The sequence below is a fragment of the Primulina eburnea genome, chromosome 11, assembly GCF_022965805.1.
Source record: "Primulina eburnea isolate SZY01 chromosome 11, ASM2296580v1, whole genome shotgun sequence".
NCBI classification, from domain to species: domain Eukaryota; kingdom Viridiplantae; phylum Streptophyta; class Magnoliopsida; order Lamiales; family Gesneriaceae; genus Primulina; species Primulina eburnea.
The window spans coordinates 15,200,413-15,213,017 of record NC_133111.1 but is presented as its reverse complement, the minus strand read 5'-3'; the positions used below and the strand labels follow the sequence as shown (position 1 = coordinate 15,213,017).

The 12,605-nt window shown below is 36.5% G+C and overlaps 1 protein-coding gene across 1 annotated transcript; it reads left to right on the top strand.

Annotated features, from left to right (window-relative positions):
• Positions 1 to 337: 337 nt before the first annotated feature.
• On the top strand, positions 338 to 11,693 carry LOC140805424 (secreted RxLR effector protein 161-like). The gene is made up of 2 exons (XM_073161695.1): positions 338 to 863; positions 11,584 to 11,693. Exons 1-2 carry the CDS (start codon positions 338 to 340, stop codon positions 11,691 to 11,693), a joined length of 636 nt encoding a protein of 211 aa, XP_073017796.1.
• Positions 11,694 to 12,605: the final 912 nt, after the last annotated feature.

The following is a 12,605-nucleotide window of genomic DNA, read 5'->3' as shown; positions in this document are numbered from 1 at the left end:
AAAGGCATCAAGGAGCTGGAATCTCAGATTTGACAACACTATCAAAAAATTTGATTTTGTCAAAAATCCAGAGAAACCTTGTGTATACAAAAAGCTTAGTGGGAGAGTAGTGACATTCATAGTACTTTATTTTGATGACATACTATTCATTGAAAATGATGTAGGAGTGCTGCAATCAACTAATGTATAGTTAGCTGGCATCGATAATATACTGAGGATAGATATCTATAGGGATAGATCAACGAGGATGTTAGGGCTCACCCAATTCATATATATCGATAGTATACTGAGGAGATTCTCTATAGAGGAATCCAAGAGAGGATATCTCTCAATGTCCATGGTTGTGAATCTATCCAAGTCTATATGCCCTAAGACTGATGAAGAGACGGAAACCATGAGCCGCATTCCATATGTGTCGGCCACAGGCAGTATTATGTATAGTTTGATATCTACTCGACCTGATATTGCATATGCACTGAGTGTTTCAAGCCGATATCAGTTGAATCCCGGTCCACTGCATTGGAAAGCAGTGAAGGACGTTCGTAAGTACTTGAGAAGAACTAAGAATTTGTTCTTGGTATACGGGAGTGGAGAACTAAAGTTGGAAGGCTACACTGATTCTAGCTTCCAATCATATATGGATGATTCAAAATCGACCTCTGGATTTGTATTCAAGCTCAATGGCAGTGTTGTCTCTTGTAAGAGTTCCATGCTGGACACCACAACGGATTCATATAGTGAGGCTGAATACATAGCTACATCGGCTACAGCAAAGGATGGTGTTTGGATGAGGAATTTCATCCAAAAGTTGGGTGTCATTCCTCAAACATTTGATCCAGTCCTGGTCTACTGTGACAACACTGGTGCCGTTGCGCAAGCAAAGGAACCAATGTCTCATCAGCGATCCAAACATATACTGAGGAATTTCCACATAATCTGGGATATTGTGGGAAGAGGAGACATATCGATAGAGAGAGTCTCCTCCGTAGATAACGCTGCTGATCCATTGACAAATCCCCTGCCAGGACCATTGTTTGAGAAGCATCGCGAAGAAATGGATCTAAGATATGTGGGTAGTTGGCTATAGGGCAAGTGGGAGAATTGTATAGTAGGTGCCCGGCAAGCCAACTTGTGGCTATGACTTTTATTGACTCTAATGTAAAACAATCTTTATTTTACTAGTATTTTACGATTTTATTCTATTATGACATTATATTTTATATGCATACCCATGCAAGCTGCATAGATAAAGTCTTGAATATACAATAGGTATCATGAGATCTGCGTCGCAACGTAAGATCATGGAACTCATTAAGAAGTGTACCATATACTCTAAACAGGTTCTTAGTCGAATCATCCCCCTAAAACAAGGATAAAGGTCCCTCGAGCTTGAGACTATCATCTGTGATGTAAACGACATGTTTGATTGGCAAGGGCATGGAGATGTCCATTCACACATATGGATGATCATATGATGATGCACTGAACAACCCTCTCTCGGACTATCTAAGTGGTTCTCACTTATCGAGTGGAATATACTATGGTTATGGTTTACACCATTAGTCCTTTGATCTGGGACAATGTAGGGGCTATACGTATTAGCATGCACTTTGATCCGTTTACCGACTCCATTGAGGGTCATCAGGTGGGGAGATTGGGTGTAGTTTCAAAATACTTATGAGCAAATGCACTGTTGTCTGGAATTCACCGTTCGCCTACGGGTGAAGATATCCTATGTGATCTGATGATTTAATAGTACAAGGAGTCTCTGGCAAGAGCAAGAAGTGTGCTTTAGGGAATGTGTTTTCCTAGTTGCACATACCATGCCACTTTAGTATTCAAAGATAAACTGCATCATTTTCGAATTCATTTGCAACTCTCGATATACCAATAGTTTCAGATTCGATCCGGATATATGTGTTGAAGGAACCATACTGTAAGCTAACCATTACTAAAGGTTCTTGCAGGCACTATCCGTGATACCTAGGGGATCATGGGGCAATGCTAGTTGCTCTTACCATGATCCGATTGGTGCAATCAGAAATGAGTTCTGACATTCTTGATCAAGGTGTTGATGAAAGTAATGGGGCTAACTAGGGTAAGACCGAATAAAAATAAATGTTATTCTGAATCACATGGAGATGTGAACCCACGGCTAGCTGTATCCCATAAACATGGTGGGTCACGCAAGTATCGGTATTTTTTGTTCCCGTTGAGATAGTCAAATTTTAAATAGTTGGAATTTGGCGACTATAGCTTGATGGAGATCAACAAGAAGCTTATAAAGGAGTTTATGAGCTGATTCCATAGGATGGAAGGAATGAAAGTTAGCAGGATTGCTAAATAAGGAAGAAGAGTGGAACTGTCTGTTTTGTGAAGGAGTTCACTAAAACTAGCAGCTGCCCAATATGGTAAATAAAAATTTTGATTTTCGAAATTTTCAATTTTCATTCTATGAAAAAGATTTGTATCCTTGTTAAACCGATGCTTTCGGATCGTAGATCGGGGTTATAATGACTTCAGAATCATTTTTTTGTAAATTTGGAATTTTCTGATTAAATGATTATGCTAGTAGTGGTTACTACTAACATGCACAAATTTCTATAAATATTCTAAAATAGCAGAATTAAATTAACCATGGAGTTGGTTTATAAATTAAATAATGGTTATTTAATTTAATATACATATTCATATTTATATATTTTATACGCTGATATAAAATATGTGTATATGATATTATTATATCATGTATTATTAAATTTTAATAAATACATTATATATTAATTATATGAAATTTAAATATAATGAAATTATAAGGTATTCATTCTATTTAGAAATGGTGTAGCATGATTGCTTGCAGCAAGTATATGGTGTCAAATTTTAGTACGTGATTAGGTACGGATATCATTTACACAGAATTTTTATTTAAAAATAATTAAAGTACCATAATTAAAATAATCGAACTTTATCTATAAATTCAAAACTTGTGTTGAGCAATTTAATTTAACACAAATAATAATCAAGCACATGTAAATAATAAAAATTCGATGAGAGAAAGATTTGGATGTTCAATTTCTCTTGGTTTTCCACTATGTCTAATTATTGTTGATGTTATATTCATGAATTCAACTCGTTTATTAGCGGAGAACACTTAATTATTACTATTCTCCTTTCCCAAGCAATAAAAATAATTTACCATCTAATATAATTTTGATATTCCTATTTAAACTAACTTTAAACGATACATGCCGATGATCTTCTTACTTAGACTTCAATGAGGTCATATGTCTTCAAAACCATATAAATACCCAACGATTTTACTACGATCATAATCTAAATCCCCTATCTCGAGTGATAAATTATGATAATTAAATCAATCAATTTATGACCATTAAATTGAAAACATTAAAAAACAGAAATACATGAATAAACAACTAAGAATTCAATAATATAAATAAAAAAACTGATAAACATAATTTCTAACCATGTTACATTGTTCCTCCAGAATGGAAAATTAGTTCATAATGTAATCGAAAAAAACAAGACATTTTTCAATCTAGACATCAAACTAAGAATCAAGGAAGGGAGAAAGAATGAATTGAAGCCGGATATGCGTCTCTATCCCCAGAATATGTATTCTTCATCTTTGTACCAATGATTGTGTGCCTTCCGTATTATCTCTCAAACCTCAACTCTCTGTAATTTTTTGTGTTTTTACCATCTGGTATCTGATTCCCCATGGAGACTAGGATTGTGGCCTTTTTATAGTCTCGAAATCACTCAAAGTTCATGTTCTGCACGTCGTTGCGCGTAGATGCACCTGGTTTGTTGTTCCTTGTAGAGCGGCCTCTCGTCAGTCTTTGGGACAGCTGCTCTCTGTGGCTATCTCTGTGGTTTCTGTTGTGCTGGCCACCTCGGTGGTCCCGAAAACGGCTTCTTGCTCCACTGCTGTTGTTTTGGTGGAGGGGGGCTATTTCTTTGGAAAATCCTTCGGATCCATCCTCCGAAACTGCATGTAAATAAAATCAGATCATCCCCTAGCAACATTCCCAGCATGTTGCTCCAATAAAGGAGCCATTTCCTCGAGACTCGTGCAGCAGCATCTGGGGGTGGTCGAGGTACCTCTTCATGCCTCTCTTCGTACCTCTCCCCCTCAGTACTCATGGAAATAACATGTCTGGGAGGCATTACTGTTCACGTCGTCCAACCACGTAACCAACATGCATTTAAATTTAAAATTACGTCTATCCTCTTAATTCATATATCATAAATGATTTTAAAACTCAACATATAGATCTTAAAGCAGTAAAACTCACAGACTTGAGGCGTGACTTCTTGAGCTTCTCGGAGTGACAATAACACAAACTTTTCGGAATCCTTCACTTTGATACTAACAAAAACATCCCTTACTTTTAAGCTTAAAATTTAAATAAATACTACGGAATTTTTTTTTTATAAACGTTTTCTTCTAACGTCAAAACCAACCAACATAAAAACTAATTTTTAAAAATCTTAATGCATAAAATCCATAAATCATCAACTACAAAATTGTATGTCAGTTTTAAAATAATCAAACGATTAAACTTCAAAATATGACATAAAATATTTAAGTAAAAAATCCTCAAAATCTTTACTTTAAAATCTTAATCTAATGCAGAAAATAAAAGTCCATCGGGAGTGCTGTCGGACCCGATCCAATCAAGCGTCAGCAGCTTCCTCAAAATCATCATCGCCTTAAACCATTCAAACCTATGAGTCTAATGACTCGGTACGTTATAACCATACGTAACAAATAATACCTATACAGGCACATGCAATTTAAATTAAATTTTTTAGTAAAATAAGCTTGCGTAAAAACTCGTAATCATATGTAAATCATAAAGCCTTTCATTTGGGTGAAGTTTGATCCTTAAAAGTGACTATCATATATCATATCATCATGGTCGATTGATCATTCTAGCTATACCAAGTACCTGGGGGCGGGGTGTCAGCAACTCTCGTCATTAGGCCGTAGCGAAATATGGAAATACGATCGTCGGCCTCTCTCTGAGGCCTTCTCCCATAAACAAGCTCTCTCTGGGCCCTCATCCGTCAAGATATCCCCAATCATATCTTTTGTGTCACAATCAGTTCACATCTTTCAAAATATTTTTTATTTCTTTTTATTTATAAAATATCGTGTCCTTCAAAAGTAGAATTTTTCGAGAAAAATATAGTACAACCTTTGCATATATCATAAAAATATCTTACTTTCATCGTAAAAATTTAAAATATCATTTAGCATGTATTATGATTCTTCGGGACACTGTCAGACCTCTTGAACTACTTGGGACATAAAATGACCATATTACCTCTCGACCTCGAACTTACCAATTTTGACTTTTTATTACTTTTTTCGAACCTATCCCACATCATTATATAAGCTTAAATTTTACTTCTAATATTTTTATTAGACGTAAACCCGAGCTTTTCCATTTATTGACTTAATAACTAAATCGTGAAGTGTTTTAAACCCGAATAAATTCAAAACTTAATATTTTCTTCTCAAATTTTAAACATAATGTTTCCATCCCTAAACTACCTCTGTGAACACCGAACGATCCTCCGTTAACTACGGTTCGAGCCTATTCCCTTTCCCTAGCCAAAACTAAACCCTAACCTCACTAGAACCATTCGCCTCCCCCAAACCACGAGCCACCACCGAGCTACCCTTGACCATACCATTCCTAGAGCCTACCTGACCCAAACCTGACCAGCGCACCAGCCCCAGCCGTCCGCAGCCATGTCCTGTGTACAGTGCACGAGAAAAACTAGTCACGGCTCACTCCCCCATCGAGCCACCCTCGTCTGGGCAATAGCCCATGTGAGGCCCGGGGCCGTAGAGGTCAGGGGGTGATCGCCGGTGCAATCAGTTGCACGGACAATGAGCGGCTCCTGGCAGGCTTCTAGGTGGAAGGAACATGAATGAACCAACCCACACGAGAATGAGAGGGATTCCGAGACTGTTCAATGTAATGGAATGTACAGTTGAAGAGGGCTTAAAAGATTTGATTAATACTACTCATATCACGAAGGTGCATCTTCTTTTCGGTAGCTCATCACATAAGAACTCTAAAGTTAAGTGTGCTTGACTTGGGGCAATTTTGGGATGGTTGACCTCCTGGGAAGTTTCCTAGGATGCGTGTGAGTGAGGACATAAGCACACTGAAAGACTAGTCTTGGTACAGTAAGGACAGTCGTCGAATCTAGGGCGTTACAGTTGGTATCAGAGCTGACCTCTCTTAGTACGGTATGGTTCGGGGACGAACCAAGCGGAAGCTGGTGGGCATGTGATGCCCAGGGCCGAAGAGGGCGGGGTGTGATCGCCGGTGCCATCAGTTGCACGGACAATGAGCGGCTCCTGGCAGGCTTCTAGGTGGAGGGAACATGAATGAACCGACCCACACGGGAATGAGAGGAATTCCGAAACTGTTCAATGTAATGGACTGTACAATTGAATAGGGCTTAAAAGATTTGATTTGTACTACTCATATCACGAAGGTGTATCTTCTTTTCGGTAGCTCATCACATAAGAACTCCAAAATTAAGCGTGCTTGACTTGGGGCAATTTTGGGATGGGTGGCCTCCTGGGAAGTTTCCTAGGGTACGTGTGAGTAAGGACATAAGCACGCTGGAAAGACTCGTCTTGGTACAGTGAGGACATTCGTCGAATCTGAGGCGTTACAGCCCAGCCTTCACAAGACCCCTATCCACCCTCGTAAGACCCTGCCAGACAGCCCTGGCTAGCCCTAGCAACACCGCACACCTTTCCTCTTGACGTCGAGCCGCACGAGAGCCCTAGGTTTTCCTGGGGTTTGAGCGTTGCCTCTCCTTACCAAGCCACAAGTCCAGCCTTCGTTTCTCCCTTAAAAGATCCTTTTTACGACCCCTAATAATCTCCTATTGGCATTATGTCTATCGAATTCATAACATCATTAATATATGCATAGAAACGTCAAAACTTTGAGAAATATACTTCTAAATGTAAATAATTTGAACTTAAACTTTTTTCATGCTAGAAGACATAAATCATTCATATTAGGATTTGAATGGTGAAAAAAAAGTTTAGAAGCATGCCTTTACGTTTAGAATGCTCGAATATTCAATCGTTGGCACGGGTTGCGAAAAATAACGAATGAGCGACGAACAACCTTGGAATTTTGCTTGCAGTTTTCGAAAATCTAGTATGTGTGTGTTGTGTGCGATTTTTGGCCAATACAACTCTTAAAAGCCTAAGATTTTGATAGTATTTTATTTGATTTAGGAGTCTAGAGTATAGATTGTTTAAGACACTTGGTTTAAAAGTAATTAGGCCAATTAATCCTAGGTATGTTAGGCCCATTAAGGCTCAATTAAATATAAAATAGAGTTTACAAAAATTGTTTTAAAAAATAATAACCTTCATATCTTTAAAAGTCCTTCGTATTACTAAAACAAGCTTCCTAGATAAAATAAGATTCGACTCGTCAAATAATTTGGATTCCAGCATATTTACAAAATTTTCATCATATTTAATCATTTTATCGAGCCTTAAAAATATTCATCAAATACAATTTTCATATTCGTCGTCCCTGGTCTCCTTTCCTCGTCCTAATATCGAATATCCGGACAAATTATTTAATTTTCATGAAATCATGCAATTTAAACATTTAATCATGTAAAATATATCATTAATGCCTTTAAAATCAATTAAATAAAATAAATAAGCAACTTAAATAATTTTGCATGAATGCGGTTTACATGGACTGATTTTTGGGCATTACAAAAAGAGAGCGAGAAGAGAATGAAAAAGTAGGAGGAAGTTGAAACGCCAACAGGTAAGCCTCCTCACTCTTCACTTGCCACTGCACAGTCAAAAATTTTTATTCCTTCAACTTTTCCTGCAGCACTAAAAAAGGCAATGATTGATGCACAATTTGGTAATTTCCTTAAAGGTTTTAAAAAATTGGATATTAATATTCTTATTGCTGATGTTTTAATGCAATACCTAGCTATGCGAAATTTTTAAAGGATGTCTTAGCAAATAATAGAAAATTTGTAAGGCCCAAAATTAAGACGACGTAATTCAACTACATGCAAATCTAGGAAATATGAAAAAAAAGAGTAATTAAATGATTTTAATTGCTAAATTATTTATGACACGCATGATTATATGTTAAATAGGATTTTATTGTCATAATGCATTAAAAATGTATTTTTAAGGATTATTTGCGTTGCGATTGAAGAAACGGTGACCGAGGGCCGAAAAACGTAAAATGTTTTTATTAAATAATTTTTTTAATTATTTAAAAAATGGTTGATGGTTTTTAATATTTTGGAATATAAGGGGTTTTGACGTGATTCTATACGCCGGAGCGTAAATTTTATCGGTTTTGATTTTTCAACAAAAATTCGAACTTTTTGACAACCCGTCTAATAAATTCACAAACTTATTTTACTAAAATTATTTTAATATTTTAATTAAATTCTAACCAAGCACTAATGGGCCTAATTTGTGGGCTTAATGGGCCTAAGATTAATTAAGGAAATAAATAACTATTTAATATGTTAATCTCACCTAGGGCTGCAAACGAACCGAACATGTTCGCGAGTTTTTCGAGCCGGCTCGATAAATATTCGATTCGTATTCGAACTTATCGAATTTGAGCCGAACTCGAACACGTTCGAACTTTTTTTCGAGCCGAACTCGAGCCCAAATTATTTTGTTCGATAGCTCGTGAATAGTTCGCGAGCCTTAATATTTTATTAATATAATATAATTATATATATATATATATATATACATTTCGAATATTTCGAGCATTTCGAGCTTTCAAACCTTAATATCCGAGCAATAATTAGAATAGTTCACTAATATATTCGAATATTTCGAGCCGAACTCGAACTCGAACTTCATTTCGAGCCGAGCTCGAGCCCAAATATTTGAAATTATCGAACTTCGAATCGAGCTCGAACTCGAATATACCTATTTCGAGCCGAATTCGAGCCTGACTTTTTTACTATTATTCGGCTCGATTCGGTTCGTTTGCACCCCTAGTTTGGGGTGAGAATCTCACCCCAAACCCTCACAATTTCCTACGCCACTTTTCAGATTTTGCTCACCCCAATTCTCCAATATACACGACTCAGACACACCTAAATATTTTAAGAGAAAATCGTGAGCTTTAAGGAGATTTCAGCCTAGGAGTCCACGCCACCGTTATTCGCAATCGTCAACGAATAATCGTGCCTTAAATACGCAAAGACACACATATTTCTTTCCTTCAAAACATCATCACTTCATAATATTTTTGTATGCATTAAAAGAATGGAAAACAAGTACCACTTTGAATTATTTTCTGATTTATGGCATATGTCAAACCTTTTGCTTGTATTTTCCTTAAAAAATAATGTGTTTGTATTGTTATGATTAAGCATGGTTTTGCACAATTTTTAGAGTCTTAATATCACACAAAAAAGTTGCAAAACAAGTAAAACAACAGCTGGAACCAAATCTAGCAGAAGTGATCATGTGGTTCGATTTTGGGTCTTAGGGGCTCGGCTGGGTCTTGGCTTGGGTCAGAGCTTAGCCAGGGTCCGTGAAGGGTCAAGTGTGGAGTCCTATCCATGCTTGGACTCGGGTCATGGGCTAGGGAAGGGGTCCTAGCTTGCTAGAACTCCCACCCGAGAGACAAGGAAAATTTCGTTGAGGGTTCAGTGCTTGCACAGGGACGAGGGCTCGGTCTGGGGAGCAACATGCTGGGCTAGGGTGACTCCTTGGGGGGTCCTAGTGGGTGCTTGAGAGGCTGGCTGAGGGGCTGAGTCAATGGCTAGGGTCCTAGGCACAAAAACTTAGAGTCCTAGTGCATGTGGGTTCTCGGCCATGGTAAGATTCAGGGTTTGTGTTTTGTTCTAGAGCTGAGGTCGAGTCCTATGGGTTGGCTAGGGTTTCTTTCTTTGACAAATTAATCGAAACAAGGCTCGCGAGGGGTCGAGTTGTGGTTCACGAGGGCTAAAATAATATAAAAAGACTATGTTTTGAATTTATTAATTTTATATTATATTTTGAAATTTTTCGGGATTAAAATGCCTTCAAAACAACTAATTACAAATTAATTAAAAAGTCTGGTATTTAAGCTAAAAAAATTATGGAAATTTTTTAAATTAGGCTGAAATAATTATTTTGGATATGTTAGAGCCAATGAAATTAAGAAAAAATGAAAAACATGAAATTTTACATCTAAGGGTAAAACAGGTCATTTTACACCTAGAAATTAGAAACGTCGTGGCAGTGTCCTAAATGCTGTTTTATATGCTAATATGATTATTTTCAATGGTTATGTATGTTTATGAAATTTTAAATGTTAAAGTACGATTTTTAAATGTCTATGATTTTAATGATTTAAATATGGGCATTTAAAAGACATGTTGCATGCTTGGTTTCATTATAAAATGATATTATTATGCATGTTTTTATTAAGTGATGGAAATACAAAATGTTGAAGGACATGAAGAGATTGTGACTAAATACGATGATATGTTGGAAATATCGTGAGGGTTATGGTCCCGGTGGGAGCCCGACGATCGTGTTTCCTTGGATACGGATACAAATACGAATACAAATACGAATACGAATACAAGTATGTTAACAACTTGTCCAAGGCCCAGTTGACCGGTGACAGTATTGCTGGTGTCCCCGTTTCTCAGTACTGTGGTTTTCTCTAGATGGATCTATCGCCCAATACGATTAAAAATACGAGTCACAATCACGATCTGAATTCAACAAACGCGAACAATAATATGAATATGTTAATGTGAATATGAATATGTTGATATGATTTATGAATTATTATGAAAATGTTATTTTAAATACAAATATTTTTCACTGTTATATGTGATCTGTATATTATTTGTTATCAAGAATATCATGTGTTGAGTCTTCAGACTCACTAGATGTGATTGCTGCATGTGATATTAATAATTATGATATGGGAGGTCTTGATGGATGACCTGACTGGACTGAAGGTGCACATAACCCGAGGACCAGCACTTCTACTTTTCGCCTTTAAGTTTATGATTTACATTAAAGATTTTATGACTATTTCTTTATACTTTTGAGAGATTTTTGAGAGTTTTAGTATGGGCTATACTTTTCATATTTATTGCTTTTTAGGTTGGTAAAACTTTTGACGATTTTACAATTTAAAATATTTTCCTTTGATTTTTATTGTTTATTTTTAAAATTGCTACAAGGTATTTTCAAAGTATATATATATACATATATATATATATATATATATATATATATATATATATATGTAAGAGGGAAAATAATTTCTGGCACATTTTAAGCAAAACGAATAAGCAGACGTTTCAAAATTAGAGGATCATATGACTGTGAACTTAACTGAGAGTTGCTCCACAGTAGTACAGAACAAGATCCCACCTAAGCTAAAAGATCCATATAATTTTTCTATTCTTTTCATGATTGGTGACATTGTGTTTCAAAAAGCTCTATGTAACCTTGGTGCAAGTTTATAATCTGATACCCTTTTCTTTGTTTAGGAAACTTAGGTCTGGGAGAGCCAAAGTCTACAAGAATGTCATTGCAGCTGGCAGACAGATCCATCAAGTATCCACGTGGAGTGATCGAAGATGCCCTAGTCAAAGTATAAGTATATTTTCCGTGCAGACTTTGTGGTTTTTAAAATGGAAGATGACTTGGAGATGCCTCTAATTTTAGGAAGGCCATTTCTGCAACGGAAAATGATCTCGTTGACGTCCAAGAAAAGAAGTTGAGATTAAGAATGAGAGAAGAAGATAATTTCTGTAACGACCCATACTTTTCTTTTTTTTTTTTTCATTTTTGCGGAAGAAATAAAAATTTTCTTATTAATACAAACTCGACGTTACTAAAATTAAAATACACTCATGCAACATAAATAAGTATTTTTGTAATACACAACCCAATTTAATAATATTAGAGTACTGCAAATTCAAGTTTATAAAATACATAAATAAATACAACACTGGTGGCCCTCGGGTTTTCAACTGCCACAGTCCGAGACCACTCACTGATCACCGCCGCTAACTATTAGAGTAGGTGCACGTCGAGCCAAGTGTTGGACGAGTGTTCACAATGAAACTCTATGTACAAACAATCTTTATTTGAATGATATTTGAAATTATTATTTTGGCACATCTTTATCTGTATACCCAAGCTAGTTGCATAGATAAAGTCCTTGAATATATAAATAGTAGAAAGAATATGAGATGCTCATATGATGAGTATCATGAAACTCATATTTGCAATACTGTATATTCTAAACAGTTCCTAGTCGATTCAGCCGCCGCTAAGAAGGATATAGGCTGCTCGAGTTCGAGACTAGTATCTGCGATGTGAGTACCATGTTTAATTGGTAGGGGACATTGTGATGTCCGAACATGCAGATAGTTGCACCTTGTAGAGTGCTCTGAACAACCCTCCACAAAGGACATTCCAAGTGGTTCTCACTTATCGAGTGGAAATGTCCTAGTTTATGGTTGTACACCATTAGTCCTTATGACCCGGGACAACATTGAGACTC

Bases quoted from the DNA above. Each gene is read 5' to 3' on its own strand.
- LOC140805424 (XM_073161695.1), top strand. From the start codon at position 338: ATGGTTGTGAATCTATCCAAGTCTATATGCCCTAAGACTGATGAAGAG. The intron at 864-11,583 runs GTGCCGTTGCGC...TTCTTTGTTTAG, and splicing joins GGTCTACTGTGACAACACTG to GAAACTTAGGTCTGGGAGAG.